General features: G+C 44.3%; 1 protein-coding gene across 2 annotated transcripts in view; it reads right to left on the bottom strand.

The window, feature by feature from the left end:
- The window catches only part of Crim1 (cysteine rich transmembrane BMP regulator 1), a 175,701-nt gene that overhangs the window by 39,753 nt on the left and 116,388 nt on the right, over positions 1 to 19,560 (bottom strand). For both annotated transcript variants that reach the window (XM_050163474.1, XM_050163473.1), the window contains one exon: positions 119 to 247. In XM_050163474.1, coding sequence (XP_050019431.1) covers positions 119 to 247 — 129 coding nt within the window. The remainder of the gene's footprint in view (positions 1 to 118; positions 248 to 19,560) is intronic.

Below are 19,560 nucleotides of genomic sequence, written 5' to 3' on the forward strand. Positions count from 1 at the left end.
CTTTCTTTCAGGCTGTCAAGGCGATGTCTGAACAGCAGTGAAAAAGATATTCAATCATATAATATGCTTTGACAAGATCCTATTAGGCCTCCGGGGGAAAACCCATCTGTCTACTTACTGTTTTTGCACTGACAGGTTCGACAGCCATTGTGATCCAGTTTGAAGCCGTAAGTGCAGTCCTTCTCCTTCAGAGTGCAGTTTGACAACTCCCCACACGCAGGTGGATCAATCGTGATGTAGGTTGGTTCTAATGACATGAAAAGAAGAAAAAAGAATCAATGAAACATGTTATTACCTTGTAGATAGCATTCAATCTCCGAAATCCCACACTACAGTAAGTACAAAAATCCCATCAATAGTTCCCCTCAGATCCGAAACTTTCTACAATACTGTACTGTCATTAACTCATGAAACAGTAGTTTTATTCAGACTCTTTGATAATGCGAATATTTCACTTTTATTTTTCCTAGTGGGTGGGAAAAGCAGGACGCCACAGATGTGAGGCAAGCACTCTACCATAGAGCTGCCTGTGGAGTGACTTCCCTGTCGCTCCACTGTTCTATAGTTCAGCAGTCTGTGCCCTTTTTTTGCTCCCCGCAAACTACATTTTCTGGCTGGTCATCACTATAGAAACCAGACAAGAGAAGTTAAAATAAGCTACTTAAATGTACCCATTATTCTATTTCTTCCTGATTTTTTTTTCTGAGTTCATGCATTGTAAGTGTATGCTATATGTGTGCATGTTTGTAGTCTACAGCACATGTGTGTATGGGTGCATGCCTACATGTAGAGGCCAGAGCTCAACGTTGCTTATGTTCTTCTGTCACTATCTACATAGCTGTAAAGTTTTGTTTTGAGCATGTGTGTGTGTGTGTGTGTGTGCGTGTGTGCAGGTGTACACATTTGTGAACATGCACATGCGTGGATGCTGGAAATCAACGTTGGTTATGTTGTCTTCCTTGATCATTCACTACTCCATTTTCTGAGTTCTCTCATTGAACTTGGAGCTTACTGATGCCACTAAACTTGATGGTCAATGAGCTACAGAGATCGCTTGCCCAGGATCTGTCTTCCGTCTCCGTCTTCCCAGAGTTGGAGTTATAGATGTACACTTCCCCTGGCCTTTTTTTTTCTTTTATTTCATCTTTTAATGGGCGCTGGCAATTACACTCAGGTCCTTATGTTTGTATGGCAAGCATGCTACCAACCAGCAAGCCATCTCCCTAGCTCCGTGTGTAATTTTAAGAATGATCAAGGCATAACTGTCAATTGTCAATTCCTCCCCATTCCACAGTACTTCTCCTTTATGTTAGCATTTTTAAAAAATTAATAGACCAGCTATGCTTTGGAGAATAACATCCGAGTTTCTTTTGTGACTCTATCACTTAGGACATGAATGGGTATCAGTGGCTAAGGGCTTATAAGACGCAACCAATGAGCATCAAGGACCAGCTTCCATTCTGGAGGAATCTACCATGGCAGGGGTGGGGTGAGGTGAGCCCTTCCGCTCCTCTGCCATTCTAAGAAGGAAGAGCTACACTGGACACGAAGTGCATCCTCTGGCATAAGATATGTATTTGTTTCTGTATTCTACATGTACTGCTTGCAAGTACTGCGAAGCGTCACCGCCCTCAGCTGGGGTGGCTGTTACCATTATCTTCTTGTAACACATGAGAAAACTGAGGACTTTGATTTGTTCATGGTCACTGCAGGATCAGCGGTAGACCTACGATTCGCATCTGGGCTTTAGAAGCTCTCTTGACATCAGTGCAGTACACAGCTGCACTGACGGTACCTGCTCTGTGGTACACTGGGAAGAGACGTCTGTGGAACGCTATGGGCAGTAGGAACAGCACTGCCAAAGGAAACAGAGACACCGCTGTACTTACACATCATCTCTTCAACCCAAAGATGCCTGAACTCCTTCAAAGCAAGGCTTTTCTCATGACATCTTTGTGAAATGGCCAAGTACAGAATGTCTCTACCTACATTTTTGTAGGTGGAAAATGTGAGATGCAGAGCGTAAGTGGCTTATCTAGGTTTACATAGCAACCCAGTAGCAGGCTGGGAATAGAAGGGCGCAGCCTGCCTTTCAACATGCTATCCATCCGTCCACACTGTCTTCTCAAGTTTCCTCTCCCGCTACCAAGGAAGACAGACCAAAATGCGTGTGACTGCTGCTACAATCAGGGGTTCTGCATTTTTATTTGCCTCTTAGATGGGACAGTGATTCAACTCTTTGGATGTCGGAAACAACATTGACCTGTTCACAAGATGTTCCTACCAGCATTCTCCTGGTGAAAGAGGCCAGGATGAGGAATCATGCTTTCTCCACTTCTACTGTGGCTTATTAAATGGATATTCCTGAGAGTTTTATACAAACTTCCCACTGGCATTAAAGTTCTCTTTTCCTTCAATGACTAAAGTCTTTCTGGTAGGCAACTGTAAACACTAAAGAGTACAATTTAAGCAATTTTAAGACATACTGATTTAGATGCAGGGATACCTCTGTCCCGCATTCTCTTAAAATTTACGATGAACATCTCTAGTTTCCAAACTTCTTAAAGTCACCACTCTTGTTTGTCCTCCCCAGATAATGGTTCTGGTCCCAGCCTTCAACCACAAGACTGCCAATGTTATCTCAAAATTATTCTAACTGTGTAAGTGTAAAACAGAAAAGAAAACACGTATCCGCTCTAAGTAAACCACATTAAAGATTACCCCAGCGAGGAAGGAGTGTTATATTCTAGAGAGTTAACAGAGCAATGGAGTGGGGGCAGACTCTGAACTCCACAGACGCTGCTTCAGCAGACAGCTAGCGGGGAAGGAAACATCTTGTGCATATCCACACTAGATCCTTGTATTCTTTCCTGACATTTGAGATGTGAACTCCAAGAGAAGCTTTTACTTTCAGGGGATATATTATGGGAAATACATTTGGGAAGAGCAGCGTCACTGAAGAACATGTAACAGACCCAGGAAGGGACAGGGTTTTACTTGTACTGGGTTCTAGGGGTGTGGTAAGAGAACATGGTTTCCAAGTGCACAAAGACGATCTTCCACCTCCAAAGGTACTGCTCCTCAATAGTGATGCATAAGTTAGCGTCTGGTGTATATTATATGACCAGTGGACAGGATCAGGAGTCTGACCTGAGGTGAGGAAGTGAAAGAAGAATACAGACCAGGATGTTTGAGGATCTGAACACAACTGACTTGAGGACCGCATGTTTTATCCAGATGCCTTAAGCAGCTGGGTGTTTCCCAGATGTGCTGCACACCAGCTAGGAGGGTCCCAGATGTGGTGCTCAGCACCTTTCTCCAGAGCAGGGGACATGTTCAACGTGTTCACCTACAGCATCCAGATGTGCTGCACACCACCTTTCCCCAGAGAACGGACTGTTCAATGTGTTCACCTACAGCGTCCAGCACAACAACCTTTTTTTCAGCTAGACAAATGAAATGTTGCTGAGTACGTACAGAGTCTAAAATGTCCATTTAAAATGGTTTAGGTAGAGTAAGCCATTCCAGACGAATGCCTTGAAGACCTCAGGCAACATGGTCATATGCAAGAGGTAAAATATTATTTTATGCTTCTAAAGTTCACATTTTCCATTCTTCCTTTTCCTTGTATTAGATGGAAAATACTGGCAAGTATATACACTGCAAAGCCAATAGTTAATATGAAAAAACAGAGAAACTCAGTAAATCGTTTATATTTTGAAAACTGTCAAGTTTACTCTGGAGTGACTCAATTTCCGCTCAGTAGATGAAGCTGAGCCCAATAATATTTACTGTGATATAGTAACCTTTGACACTTAATTTTTATGAGCCACCTTAATATCTAGCACCTCATTTTATTACCTTTACCAAATGAGTATATCGTTTCTATTCAAACACAAACCGGAGCGAAGTTTAGAAGCTTTTTGGGTGGTAATCTGTGTCTTGTGTCTTTGCTGCTGTCTCTCTATGTCCCTGGAATAACTGCTGAATTTTAATAGACACACGGGCAGGCGACCAGCTATCTTCCACTGTTTTATCTGGAGTCACAGAATATTGCCTGCTAGCACTCCCCAAACATTAGCGTGCTCAGTTCCTTGAATGTGAGCCTATACAATAACTCCATTTCTATGAAATCCTTACAACAAAAACATCCAACCATGAACGGGATGCAAAAAAAACCCCTGCTATCATCAGCCAGAGTCTGCCTTCCACCCAACATATTAATATGCAATCTCAGAACTGTCCTGTTACTATGTCAGGGCAATTTCTTTCTTTTCTTTTGTCTTTTGACTAAGGAAGTATGGTTAAGAAAGTTGAAGTCCAATTCTTTATTGGGAATAATGAACCCTGAACTAGGTTTTAATCTAGTTAAGTTCTTAGTATAAAAGAAGTGATTTTGAAGGGTATAGAACTATAACTGTGTACAGAGAACATATTAGTGAAATACGTGAAGCATGCATTTTTGCTTGACTCAGAGTCACAATATCCTGGAGTCTGTGTGCTCGAAATGGTTATTATTCCATCCTTTCCACTAGTGGTCACCGCAGCCCTTTGTATATGGAAATTATCTACTGGACCTTGGCCTGGTACAGGGAATTCTCATTTACACTCTACAGTCTGTGCTCCTGGATGATGGGAGGGTATGATGTTGAAATGATGTATCAGGTAGTCCAAGCCTTCTAGAAGGGTAATGGTAGTCCTCTGCCCTCGGCAAGTTTAGATAACAGAGTTGGGCTGAACAGAGGTCCAGGAAACACTTCTGGAGCTTTCCCTGTATATGATGCCTACTGACATCAGCTGGGTAGGAGATGGTTAGGTGTCTCCTGTCTCCTCTGTGGGAGTAGGAAAATGCTTGTGTGGGGCAGGTTTTGGCAAGGGGCAATCCAACGAACTGATGCTTACAGGATCATCCTGAAAGTCCCTCTCATCTCATCTCCAGCTGAGGAGGAAGGCTGGAAAGAGCAGGAAGTCACTGCCTCTGTCTACAGCTATTTCTAAAGGGAACCCTGGAACAGCTTTGTTGTGAAGAATTCTAGAAATGGTTTCTGAGCCTATAAAGAACACAGAACAAAAAGTGGGTGTTTGTCATGTCTACATCCAGTTTCTGTTTCCTACATTGCCTCTGGGTGAGAATCATCACTCTCCTCAACCTCATGTTTTTTCCTCAGTGACTTTTTAAATGACTTCCCGAGCACCCTAAACTGTTGGGGAGAAACAGTTTTTGAACAACTGTTGGGACTGTGTCAGGTGTGCAGATATTCACCCACTAATTTTTGTCTCAGCTGCGTCTGAAAAGCCCAAAGTCTGGGAGGGAGCTTTTCATCTTAGGCAAACGTATAAATGAACATAGACGGTAATTTCACTTTTTTATAATTACTTAAGACTTAGAGATTTTCATATCCTAAGAAGGTTCACAAACTTAGAAAAAATATTTTCAGAAAAATATTAATATATTTTTGGAATTAGCCCCAGATGCTGTGTGTCTGCAAACTACCACCCATACTTTTAGCATCTCCTAGGAACTTTATCTACCCAGATGAGAAATGAAGACATTGTGATTATGTTGAATTTGATCAAAATACAAAGTTTAAGCATGGTCCAAACTCTAAGGCCACAGCAATACAACATAAAATAAATGACTTGATCAGTTAGGTTTTATAATATGTTAAGTTATTCTAATCGCAGCCAGGTGTGGTAGAACACACCTTTAGCCCCAGCACTTAGGAGGCAGAGGCAGGCAGATCTTTGTTAGTGCAAGGCCAGTTTGGCCACCAGAGTGAGTTCCAGGACAGCCAGATCTTCACAGAAAAACTCTGTCTTGGAAACAACAACAACAACAAAAACCTCTCTAGTTGCTCGTTATTTTCTTTCATGGAGAATTCTCCAAATCAGAAGCTAGAGAAGGTCAAAGGAAGAGCTCCAATGCATCTCTGAAAGATGCTAATTTAAATCTTTGCAACAGTCATGCACACCATACAGTTTCATGACTCTGGAAGAAGAATAAGACAGAAAAAGTATGCATTCTGACATTCTGACCCCCTTCCATGTTGGGATGTGTGCTAATCATCATATTAATCTATTTCTAAGACACCCAGTAAAATTCCCAGGTATGTTAGAGCAACGAGAATGTTAACGGGTGGTTTTGTCTTATCTTTTGCTCTACTGAGCCTGCAGTTTTGAATGGACCTGCAAGGGTCTTCTCATTACCTCGATGACTGGGAGCTGGTTCTGTCTTACAAATAACATGAATTATCCCCACTGAGATACGAGCTAGCACTCTTCCTGATTAGCAGCCCTGGGAAGGCTCATTAGCACGCAGGCATGGGTGAATGAAGCTGATGTAATTACAACCGCAGATGGCACACAGAGCCCGCCCTCTAGGTTGACTGTAGCATTGCCTCTGTCGGGGATAATTAATCCGTTCTAGATTTGGAGGGTCTACTGAAGAGCTGCCTTGTGGAGGAGCTAAGCTCCGGGAGAGCAGCAAGGTTAGATGCCCCCGCCCCCTGCTGCTAACAGCAGCTGTCCAGCAAGGCCCTTGACTCCTGGGACTCCCTGTTCGCACCCACCCATATACTAAGAAATGATTTTTTTTTCTGGAAAAACCTAACTATAGGCAAATTCCTAGGAAAAGAACTTTTTAAGGGCAGTCTTACATTCTCTTAGCAGTGCAAGAAATTTCAAGTCGGAGCAGTAAGATAAATGAACCTCATTTCTGCCTCTCTTTTCTCAGAGTCCTCCTTTTGGGCTTCAATTATGCTCGGCATGTTTTACATAACTCTTCTCAGTAAATTCCCAGGCCTGCTTATTTGATTATGAGAGACGAAAATGAACAATTATGCTCTCTTTCCAGACTTAATTCAGGCACGCTCTTCCTTAAGCTATGTTTTTCTTTTGGCTGAGGCTGCTTAAGCCACACGGACAGCCAATGAATGGGGAGACTCCAAAGCTTCTCTCACTTTATATGGCAGGCCAGTGGCTAAATCTATCAGCTTCCTCCAGCACTGCCCCCTCCGGGTTAGAGGTAGCCCAGCTGGGGCTATAAAGCTGGAGATTAAGTTGGCCAAGACAGAACTGGAGGACAGCTTGTCTGACTCACTGCATCTTCATGTGCCCTTCTGTTGCCATAGTTGCTTTACAGATGTGACCCCTCTCTAGCCACAGTGCCGCTCAAATAAATCACCAAGTTGTCAACATAACCCCAGGCTGGGAAGAGACGCAGAGTGAAGTTAAAATTTCCCCAAATGAAGATAGAGAGGAAAGTCTATTAATGCAGAGAACATGAAAGGGGCGGGGGGAGGCCAGGGCACAGAAATTCCCTAATCTGGAAGTGGGGGTTTCCATGGAATATTTCTGTGTACTTAAGAAAGTCTCATTAAGTCATGGAAAAAAAATTGGCATTTGGAGTTTTCAAATTCCTCCAGCCACTCCACACCAAGTGATCCCTTTCCCCTTTGTATATATTTCTCATAACAACACCTACGTCCTTGTGGTTTCTGTGGCACTTATCTGAGAGCACTTTCTCTGTTTTATTTTAAGATGAATAGTGTGAAAATGTTCCCAAGATCTGTATTATTTTGTGGTCAGATAGAGAAACAACGATCTATTTATTTTAGACCCGCATTAACTTTGTATGTTTTTTCAAAAGAATCTTGGCCATTGGACATATTTTTCTTCCTTTACCAACCTCATATTTAATAGGGAAAGACAGTAGTATGATTATAAGATTATTATTAAGTGATCACAAAAGAGAATTAAAAAGAAATTTCTATACAGAGTGGGGAGACCATTTCCATTAACTTGGCTGAAATAACTCAAAAACGTATCTCTGGGTTCCAAGAATAATCTGGACCTTTTACATTAGTCTGCTAGCCTTCCCACTGCTCATCTTCAAAGAAAACGTATCCGGGCACCTTTTAACTGACAAGATGCTACCCAGCATACAGCAGTGTGTGCACACTGTAACAGAGACATTACATACAGGCAACTGGGTGAATCAGCCAGATTCTGATCATCTCAATCCATCTGCTGGGAAATGGCTGAGGGCTGGGGAAGAAGCGGGGGATCTCACTTAGGAACCATGCCTCACTCACAGTTTGTAACTTCAGCCTCAACATGTCGTCTGGACTACATCTGGAATTACTGATAGGACAGGGAGGACAGACAACACCTACAGACCTCAAGTAAGGCCTTCCTCCCTGACAAAGAAGGACGTGCATCTGATACTGTCCCTGGTCATTTTAAGGCCTTCCTCCCTGACAAAGAAGGACGTGCATCTGATACTGTCCCTGGTCATTTTAAGGCCTTACTCCCTGACAAAGAAGGACGTGCATCTGATACTGTCCCTGGTCATCTCAGTCTCTTTTGGCCTTTTTGAAGCAATGGGCAGTTGAGTCTCTCAGGATGTTCATCTCTTGAACATGATCGGTACTTAGTAAGTGAGAACCACTGAGGCAGGGAGGACGGTCTGAGGGCTGCTGTGAATTCAGCACACTTTTTATATTGAAAACTCATGGAAAGTGAAACTGCTCACATCATGTGCTACTCAGGAAGGGCGCCTGGGCTTCTGACAAGTTCATCTCTACCTTCGGCTGCACAATGTACAGAGTGTACCGAGCCCTGCTAACGGGCCCATGCCCACATTCTTAACACGAGGTTGGAACCCAGTTCCAACCCAGTTGTTCTGGGGCTGCTCCTTTGATTGGCGTTGCCCAGCAGTAAACTGGTATGAGAATATTCCTGACAGGAACTCACGCTGCACCGGAGGAAGTACGGGCGTCTTTGCCGACCGCTCAGCACACTTGTGATCTGATCGACAATAGACAACTGGGATTCAGAGGGAGAAAAAGAAGAGTTAGGACCAGATGGCAAGTGTTCTGAAGTTTGGATGAGGAGACGGAGAGAGCTAGGGGAAGCAGGCAGGCTTCCAGGCCGAGAGTTATTCACAGGGAGGAGAACAGAAGAAGGAAGCAACCACCAAACAAGCAGAAGCAACAAACAGTCAGTATTCCCGACAGTTTAGTCAGCCAGGTCAGAATTCTAGGCAGAGGCTCCGGAGAAGAAGTGGGGACCAAAAGCCAAGCCACAGGTCAGAGCAACACTTGCTGGGCCTCAATAGGGACAATGCAGCCAGGGACAAGGACAGCTTTTGATTCTTAGCATGGCTGTCAGGGGCTTTGCCATTCACCGTCTCGTTCCCTCACATTCCCACACTCTCTTTGACAGTGTGAGTCTAGAGGGAAACAGTGCCAAACTCGTGGATTTGGGGGCAGGAGCCCATAGTTTGAGTCCTTGTGCCAGCCGTGATTAGCTCTCATTATGTGACACGGACCTCTTGGGCTTCCGTATGATGGGAGCAGTCATTCTCCCCATCTCACGGTGTTTCTGCAAGGCTACGGAGTGGGACAGCACACAGGAGTCAAGCCATGTGTCACACCAACAACACGTGTCGCTGTAATGCTTTAATGACTGCAGCAGGGGCAACGCTGCTTGGCCTGGTCACAGATAAATTAATTAATGAGACAGACCTCAGAAGGGCAGCTGGTAAGTGCATGACAGCTGTTTTCACAATCTCAACCCTGCCCATTGTAACCTAAGCATCACTTTGTATCTCTACCAATAACAAGAAAAGCATCCGGGATGTGGCTGGCTCTGTGATGTCTTTTGATATGGTCTGGTAAGCTTTGGACCATGTTAGTGACCAGCCACTGGCGCCTTTCACCTTTGCTGAGTGGCAGACTGAGGTCATTGTTCCCCAGTCTGACTACATCCATGGTGTCTCCAAGAGAAGAGAAATCTATTAGTCAGCAGCTCATCGTGTGAGCTGAAACAATGTGATACGCCTGGCTGGCCCTGGTCTTCCTCTCATGATGTGGACCTTAACAGATCCGTAGGGACAAGGCCAAACTCATCTTAGTGCCATCTAAGCCATTTCAGGATCTTTGTGAATAGTTCAGTAATTCTCAAGTGAAAAGAAGACGTGGGAAACCCGGCTTTAAAAAAACTGTCTTTTGGATCTCGGTTTCAGTAGGCCAGTGATCTCAAACTTATGTCAGTGTGAGAGGACGTCCAACTGGTGGCTTTATGACTAAGTATCAGAGCATTTCACCAAAAGAATAATGGTTTCACTCCTGGTTCCGTGGCTGTGGAGCCCCTACCCTGATTAAAGGAAGCTGGAATTTATCCAGCTCCATGGAATCTTTGAAAGACCTGGATTTTGGATATGACGATGATTTCTTGGTTTTGAGGAGATTTGAGTCGGTTGATCCCACTGAACATGAAAAGCCCAAGGCCAACTTAAACCGACAGCTTCACTAACAGAGTCTCTAAACTGTTGAAAAAGTGAGTTGTTATGCAAAACAACAGGTATCCAACAAAGACAAAAGATCTCCAGCCTTTCCACTACCTGTCCTGCACCCTGCTGCACGGTCCAGGATCAGGTTCACAGGGGACACCGAAACACAAACACTCACAAACAAAACTCACAGGACGCTACAATTGAGTCAACATAGATTCCAAGTATAGCAGAGGTGAATATATGTTTTTAAGAATCCAGGTACAGGTGAGCTGGAGAGAAGGCTCGGCAGTGAAGGGCATGTATTGCTCTTGCAGAAGACCTAGGTTCAATTCCCAGCACCCACATTTTGGCTCACATCTGACTGTAGCAGCAGTCCTAGGGAATTCAAAGGTATGCACAGAGCGGACACACATACATGTACTCAAAACATCATATACACGACGTACAGGAGGTTAAGTCCTTAGAAAGAATCTATGTGCATCTTAAATAGAGAAGAAGGAGGCGCAGCCACAAATGAGGTCAGCTCACAGAACACACTTTGTGAGCGCTGGTGTTAGGTGAGGAGGTGCTTCATGAGTAACTCTCGAATGCGCTCTAACAGACAATGGGGAAAACAGACCCCAAGTACTATAAGACTATCAGGAGTCCACACAGACCAAGGATTTTCTTAGATTATTTAATACTGGTGGTACACAACAGGATCAGGAGTCCTTTTGACAAATCTTATTTCTGACAGGTACTTAGCATAAACTATAGCGTCCAAGGGTTCGGATGCCCAGTGAGGGTCTATTTCAAATTACCCTGCTGAATCTGGGCAATCTCTCAGATGCAAGAGTAAAATCAAAGAGCAAATCACTGTTTGGCCAAAGTGTGTAAGATCAACTCAAACTAAAACAAACAAACAACAATAACAAAACCTCACACAACTTGAATCAACCTAGAAGTCCAGCCCCTAGACTTGGAGTACAAGCTGGGAACGTCTGAGTGGTTGGTGTAGGTTGATGCTGTTCTCACCATCTTGGCAGCCCCTGAACCACATCCACAGACAGAAAAATACCTTCTTTAGGAGACAGTCCTTTCCCTTCCGCCTGCCCCTATTGTTGTACAACTGTGCCACAACAGACATTGGATAGACATTTTATTTATAACCCAGATAAAACACACACTACATTCTACTAAAGCCATGGAGATGTCTCCTGGGGATTGGATCCTGTTTCTCAACCAGAGCCCCCAAGATGATGTGAAATAATTATGTTCTTGGAAAGTACACTGAAGAATGTTTCTGGAAACAGCTTAAAACAGGATAGTCATAAATGGAAGCAGAGGCTTAAATTATTAAAAACTAAGTTATATTGATCACTGTTTCAAAGAAATGATTTCAAAGGTTCTTTCTATAGGCAAATTATCTTGGTCAAATTTACTTGAAATCATGTCGAAGGAAACATCTGCACCCATTTTAGCCCATGCCCTCACAGTAGGTGAACTGGTATGCTTTTAAATGAAGAGTCAGGAGTTGTACTTACAAATAAGCACTACTGGTAAAAGGTAGCCACTTCCCATGGCTAGATGCTTGTGCTGAAATGCTGCTTGGGCTAACAGTTCTATTTGGAACTTGTCTTCAGTTAGTTCCCGAGCAAACGGCTGTGTCACAGAGATTAAGTCCTTTTATTTTACTGTCACTTTTCACTTTTTCTGAACAGTTTTTACCAAGCTAGGCCATCTGTGTGTCTCCCCTTACTCCGACACGAATGATACAAGTCTTTCAGAAAGTCCAGTAAACCTTCAGAGGCAGGAGCATACAAAGCTTATGTGCAAGCGTGCAAGTAAGTCTCAAAAGAGAGGCGTCAAAAAATATGCCTGGAATAAGCGTACACGTTGTTTGCATAAATTATTTTGAAGGCAGGAACACTTGACCATGGAAGTGCTGCTAGGCTCAAAAGTAGTTTCCTTAGATAACCAGGCCTTGCAGGACTGAAGGCAATGACTAACCGTGACCCAGGAAAAGTGCCACTAGGTGCATTCAACAGAGACAAGCCAGGGACAGTCCTTTCCTGCGAGCTGAATCACACAGTCGTGGCAGGTGAAGGTGAGGATTCTAAAAGTGAGAAGGTCCGACGACACCATTGTCAGTAAAGCACAATGTCGCCGACGCTGGAACTGTGGCTAGTTAAAATATCAAGCCCTGCTTTGCTGACAAAGGCTCAAAGGGAACCAGTTCTCTCACTGCCGAGCTGCGCTGTGAAAGCGATGGAATCTTGCTGTCAGTCTCCGAGCCCTTTCTGCAGGGCATGCCTCCTAAAAACCTTCATTAACTTCTGTTTGATTGCCTAAGAGTTGTCTCTTCTCCAAAAAAAGTCTAATGCAGTCTCAAAAGGGATTGTGTTTATTTAAGCTCGCTGGAAAAACATTCCTATCATTTCGAGAATGACTAAATATTTTTCATTCACATAGTTCGCATTCCAGACTATGTTTTCCTGCTTCTGTTGATTACATGAAAATTAGCAGGCCAGGTCTGATCTATTAGATGCAATTATTATCTTCCTGAGAAAACCACGAGGCTCCTTAGCAATAATACCCTTTATGGTATGGGAGGTGGACTGCAGGGACAGAGCCCATTGCTCTGTGCTGCTTCAGCTAGGACACAGTCAGTGGCCACAGCGGCTAGAGCTGGGAGCTCAGAGGCAGAGCCTGAGCATCAACTCCCAAGCATTTTAAATGATTTAGGCACTGGGCAATTTAGGAGTTTACAGACCACCGTCATGTGTAGTTGTAAGTTTTGATGACCCGGGTGGTGTCCCTCACATCAGGTGCAAAGGAAAAGGCACACAGGTAGAAAGGCAGCAGCAGAGGCTGCCTTGGCTCTGAGCAAGGACAGATAAGCATTTCTTCCCAGCTAAGTGACTTCTGCACGTGCTGGTTCCCACCTGCTTAGCTTATGACATATGGGAAATCGAACAACTAGACAGAGCCGTTCATGGGATGGATGTGCATAATGCTTCTGTGTGTAACTGTGAAAACCGTTACAGTCATACTTAGTCACAAGGGGGGTGCTTTTATATCCATTTCATCTGTATTTGAATACTATTTGAAATATCTCAAGGTATTTTAAACTATCAGAGAAAAACCAAAGTGTCCCCCCCCCAAAAAAAATTATGCCTGATATGTTCTAGCACTTAGGTCCAAGACCTAGGGTAATACACGGTCATGTGGCAGCCAACATATGACCTTATTTGGACAAGCAGAAAATAGACTGTGCTATATTTTAATTTCCATTTATGGAATATATTTCCAGGACATTCAGAGTTAAAAGATGAAGCAGCATGCCTAACAGTCCTGAGGCTATTACGAGTATTTTATTATTCTTGGCATGGATGGCACCAATGCAGTACCCCCCATAACTGAGTTCTGATCCCTGTGACTCTGTGGCATCTCGGACTCCACTGCCCTTCTGGGAGGGTGCGGTCAGCCAAACTCTCCCTGACTCCCCACTACTGGAGCAGTAGCTTAATCATGCGAGATACGGGGCAGTAAGGAACACTGTGGGCAAGGTGGGGCTGGAAACATTTCTGTCTTGTTTCAAGGAATCCCCACCCAGATATGTGCCTGGTACAGAATTTTCTGGCAGGTCGGTTGAAATCTCACTCGAAGGGCAGTTCAACTCAAACCATATCATCAACATTCATAAGAACGAATTATACTACTCCTAAAAACAGTGAAGACTGATGTTAAGAAGACAGTGCATCTGATAGCTCACAGACCTCCAAGCGAGTCAGGAGAGCACCGCGTGAGATTTCTGATGTTGAGGTGAAGTGGCTGGCTAACCCCATGCAGGTAAAGACATGCCTAATGTCTGATCCTCTCGGTGTTCCAGTCAGAACCAGGAGCCCCTAAGTAAGCCAGACATCCAAGAAAGCCAGGTGGTGGGAAGAAAGCAGCTGAATTTCTGGTTCAATCACATTCCATCTTAAATCTAAAGAATTAGTGTGTGTGTGTGTGGGGGGGGAACCCACACAGTGAATTTCTTATTCCCCTGCTATAAGAGTTTATTTAAGTCCAGGTTAACAGAATTATACCTGCCTGATGCCCCGCAGAATGCCCCTAGCACCTTCACAAACAGCACTGCTTTAACTTACTACAGGAAAAGTCAGAACATATAACAATGCTGAAACAGAAGAATGAGATAGACCCTCATGTGCTCGGCTTGGGAAACCTGCAAATAACTTTGACTTCCTGGTCTACGACAAAATTGGAGATTGCTTTGGTTTCAGAGAACCATAAATACTGGAGAGGAGAGTGAATTCACCCAATCCAAGCACCAAGCTCACTCACTGGCAACTGGACATGGCTCTGCAGGCCACCTTTTACAGTGTGACCTAAGCTTTTAGTTCCTGGGAAGTGATGTACTCAGGAGTGGGCTCCAGAATCTTCAAGGTCGTCAAACCATCAGCTCTTCTCTATAGGAAGTTCTGCATGAGCCAGGGGGACATTTGGGTCACAGTGGTCACCCGGGTGGGTCAACCACCACTCAAAATGAGACCTCAGATAAGGGCTGGGAGTAAAGCTTCGAGTCGCCCTGCAGTTCTTATCTCCTGTACTGGGTGTCACCACTAAGTGGGTCCCACACCTGACACCCGATAGGCCACTTATCACTTTCTTATTTAGTAAGCATATCATACATCTTTCGCAGCCGGTTTCCTTCTCGGCCTTATTCTACCTTCAGCTGCAAAAGTTTTTGCAGCAAAAATGAAGTTTCTTTCTGTCCTTAGGTTCTGCATGGCGTTAACAACCAGTCCAGGCAATTTACATACCTGCGTACATGATAATGCTGTGGAGAATATTAAAAACACCTGATTGTGGCATAAAGTACCATTCTTTTTGTGTAAATAAGTGAGTAATCACACAGTAGGGCATCTATACAGGCACACAGTGTGCCCTTGAAAGCAGTATGTATTAAACAGGGCAGTTGGCATTGGCCTGGGCCCAGGGAAACCTCAATTAAGTTTTGAAATTCCAGTCTTTAGGAGCTGAACTAGGAAAGAACCAACCTCAGATTACACACCAGTTATGGGAGGCCTAAGGGGCTACCTCTGTGATGGAGCCAGGAGCAGGGTGCTTGTTGCAACTCCCAGTAAGCAAAGGGGAGCTGGTGGGTCCACACAACCTGGAGATACAGGTTCATTGGTGTCAAACATAGGTGACACTCTGCACTCTGACCTCAACACAAGCATCCCAAAGTTGTTCTTTCTTCAGCTGGTCATGGGTCCAGAGAGTGACTGAGACTCTGGCTAAGGTCAGGCCATTTCTAAGAAAAGGAGACTCAGAGTCAAGGGAAGTACTGGGCTTGCTACTACATTCTTACTAACCTTCCTTCCTGCCTCTGCTCACTGCTTATTAATTTGAAAAGTTTTTAGGAACTACTTACATGTCGTCACCATCAATAATTCAAAAGAAAACAGGGAGTTCCTTGCCCGCCAGAATGTGATATACGATCTGAGGAAATGTGGGTGCAAAGTCCAGAGTCTGGGCTTTCAGGACACAGCGCTGCTATGCGCCTGCTATACTGCCCAAAGCACGTGATAGAACCTCTGGCTGTGAGCTCTGTGACAATCCAGCATCTGCACTAAGGATCTTGCAGGATCAGATGAGCTGATGCCCTCACTGTACCCGGTCCTCACTTCCATAAGTGAGCAAGTGATGTTAGTTGTTAGAGACTGCAAGTAAAATGACACTTATTCCGTTGTCCTTTCCACTTTAAATCACACACACACACACACACACACACACACACACACACACACACACACGGGCAAGTCTTTCACATACATACTTGAATTGTAAACCTCATATTTATTCCATGCATGTCTCCCTTAGCTCTCTTTGAAAGAAATTCAAACTACTGAGACTATCTGGACATGGTGGCACACACCTTTAATCCCAGCACTTCGGAGGCAGAGGCAGGTGGATCTCTGAGTTTGAAGCCAGCCTGGTCTACAGAGTGAGTTTCAGGACAGCTAGGGCTACATAGAGAAACCCTGTCTCAAAGAACCAAACAACCAAACCAAAGCAAAGCAAACAAGACTGGTGAATTGGAGGCGATGTAGAGAAAAGCCAGCAAAGCAGAACAGGAGGATACAGTCTGTTCCAGCCTACAGCCTGAAATGGCTTAGGCTTATCTGGACACCTGAACCGGGTGTTGACAATAACTCGGTAAGACTTCATTATGAGAGTACTTAAGGGACAACTTAAAAAGCACCTAAGTACTTCTGAATCAAGTTGTCTGTCAAGTGACAGCCTTGTCTTCAAGGGTTCCCAGTTCACGTTCCGGTCCTCTGGGAGTGGCCAGTCATATCATGCTGTCCCTTGGAAGGTAGGAATCTTTAATCACAACGACAGCCCCAAGGTTCTCTCTCTCTGGAGGTCCTAACACGATATATTTGGTGATTTGTGAGTTATTTTGAAAACATCCCAAACTGCAATGCCTGTGTGGGGTGAGTGCTTCTGATTTCACATTCTGAGCACCTGAGACGAAGCTAAAACGCAAGGGTGTGTGCCCGGGGTTCTGTCTGTCCGTAAATGATCTTGGCTGATGGCTCATTTATTACTCAGCAACAGCTTGGGATTTATTTTTCTTTTTTCATACCATTCTGTTGCTATTCTGAAATCACTCGAAATTATACTTAACAATACTACGGACCGGCTACTGAGAAAAATGTTTTCAAATGGTTGCATAGATTTTTCTTGGACTCTATTCAATAAGACCATCGTAGTTTGATGTTTTAGAAATATTTAGTAATGCTTATTATTTATCAGTAACTTTCCCGTATTAGTCTCTGATTGTGTGTGGAAATAAAAAGTCACACTGCCTTTATTACACCCGACAGTGACAGTCACTGGAGGACAATACTGTCTTAGACCAAAGTCGCTATTCGGCTCGGGTGAAAAACGGAAGAAGAAATCCTAGCCAAATGAGTTCTCTGAGGACTAGGAAATGCACTCTTCTGAAAGATTTGAGGAAGACAGACAGAGACGAAGGGACCAGCATTAGATGTGAAGGGAACCAGAAAAATTCAGTGTCGTCAAGGCCGAGAGGGCCTCTATGCCGGGAGGCTGGAAAGGCACCTTCTCCCAAGTTCTGTGAACTGGGGTAGAGGGTCAGTGGGTGATCACAACCCGAATGCTACCCTACCACGCTACCCCAGTCTCTCCCTGACAAGAAGTCAAAAGCCAGTAATGAAGATTCATAAAGGAAGGGGAGACACTGGGCACAAGGCCATCAGTAAAAGCAAAATAAAAATAGAGCTCAGCTATGCCATTCAGTGACAACTTATGTAAATCTCTCTGAGCCTCCATTTCCTCATCTCTAAAATGGGACAATAAGGCCTTGCGCACAGTGCACATTACAAAAGACTCACAGAGTTGGGGGCAGATGTCAAGCTCGTACCTCACGAGACAGACACGCTTCTCTCTGCCCTGGTTAACTGAAAACTAGGCCTAAGTGTGCTCTGTGAACTGTTCCTTTGTTACCTTTGTCTTTGCTGGGCTGCAGGAGGTTCTCCATTAAGCATTGGTATTAATGGCTCACTCACGCTGTAACTCTTTTCTTAAAGCTGTCAAGAATTAGGTCACAACTTCTGGGCAGATGACACAGAACCCAAACACGAAGTGACCCACCTAACCGTGGCTACCCAGCCACCTACCTCAACGGCACACAATACTCTGGTGGCTTTGTTTGCTCACCTTAGTTGGAAAGTATCCCCTCCACCCCAGTTCAGTAACAATCTCTAAAAGTTTCATTTTGAACTTAGGCAGCAATACTTGAGGTTAAAAGGCTGGTTTTAGTGAGCTATGCATTTATGACTTTTTTTCTTGTTTACTTTATCACTCGCACATTGGGACTTAAATTCTCCAGGTCAACAACGGGCTGTCCATAATTCTTAAGGTCAGACACTGCCACTTTTACCCCATCAGCAAGGCAGTCTTGCCAAGCCCACTGAGGAAGCGCAGCCATCTGTGCGTCCCTCTTGCAGCTCCACAAGGCTGACATTAGGGATGGAAAGGAGTCTGTGAGGGGCAGGGAGTGCCACAAAATATGTCATGTGGAAGCTATGACGTCTCGGGGGGTGGTAGCTGTATTCTATGTAGAGTAACGATGAGGGGACCGGTGATGTCAACAGTATGAGTCCTCCTCCAGCTTCCATTTCTTTTACATGGTTTCCAAGGTCTTAAGTCTAATCCTTGTGAGGCTAGCTAATACCACAGACCATTCACCAAACTGAAGTCTTGATGTACTACAATTCAGAGGGTAGCAAAGGATTTCTTGATCCTGCATGTCATAGGCCTAGGGGAAAACCAATTACTATGATTCTGCTAAATGAACATGGCAATCAAATAACTTCTAGTGACATAATGCTGTACCCATAGACCAGTGCATCACTCGGCCCTCGTCAGAGAAGCTTCTTCTTGCAGTAGATAGCAATTAGCACACACAACTGGTCCATAAAAAAGAAAGAAATCTTCATACTAAAAAAGACCTTAATTAGATCATCTTCTGGAAGAAAGCCTGCCCGTTTCTTATTACATGCTTTACAAACTCTACTGGGACCCATCTTTAACATAGATTTTGGGCTGTGTTTGTTGTCCATTTTACTAAGTAGCATGCTTCTTAAGTATGGGTCCCCTATTGGCTCTGTCAGCGTAAAAAACATTCGGTCACCTCACGTCTATGAAGACTGACATGAGCGAGTTAAGATGTATGCAAAGTATCTTCTCAGGGCACAGGAAATGAACTGGACAGCAGCTGCCTCAGAGAAGGGAGCTCAGGGGCCTCAGCTGCTCTCTCCAGAGCAGGAAAAGACACAGTCAATGTGGGGAACCAAGTCATAAGGCAAAGAATTAGAGGAACCGGAAGCCACGGTCATCTCAGCCTTGGCCGTCGAGGGAGCAGGATACGCAGAATGAGGCACTGACCAGTGTGAATTGCCTTTGAGAGTTCTGGGCTTTTCTTCTGGCCGTCAGCATTCTTGGGCTATGAAGTATCACAAGCTGAACATGCTGTGCCTGAGCTATGGCTCTGACTTCTGATTTTATTGCCTCGCCTTGACCTTTGGGTGGTAAGTAGGCTCGCGGAGCACTCATTCAAAATGTATGCATCCTTGTACCGTGTAATATGTTCAGACAAGCACACGTGCAATGCAAGAGCAAAGCCCATGCTATGCTCATTTTAAATTTGCAACACTTCCCCCTAATGACGAATTTGGGCTGTA

Source organism: Alexandromys fortis, unplaced genomic scaffold, assembly GCF_014885135.2.
Source record: "Alexandromys fortis isolate MF-2015 unplaced genomic scaffold, M_Fortis_MF-2015_v1.1 scaffold_136, whole genome shotgun sequence".
NCBI classification, from domain to species: Eukaryota; Metazoa; Chordata; class Mammalia; order Rodentia; family Cricetidae; genus Alexandromys; species Alexandromys fortis.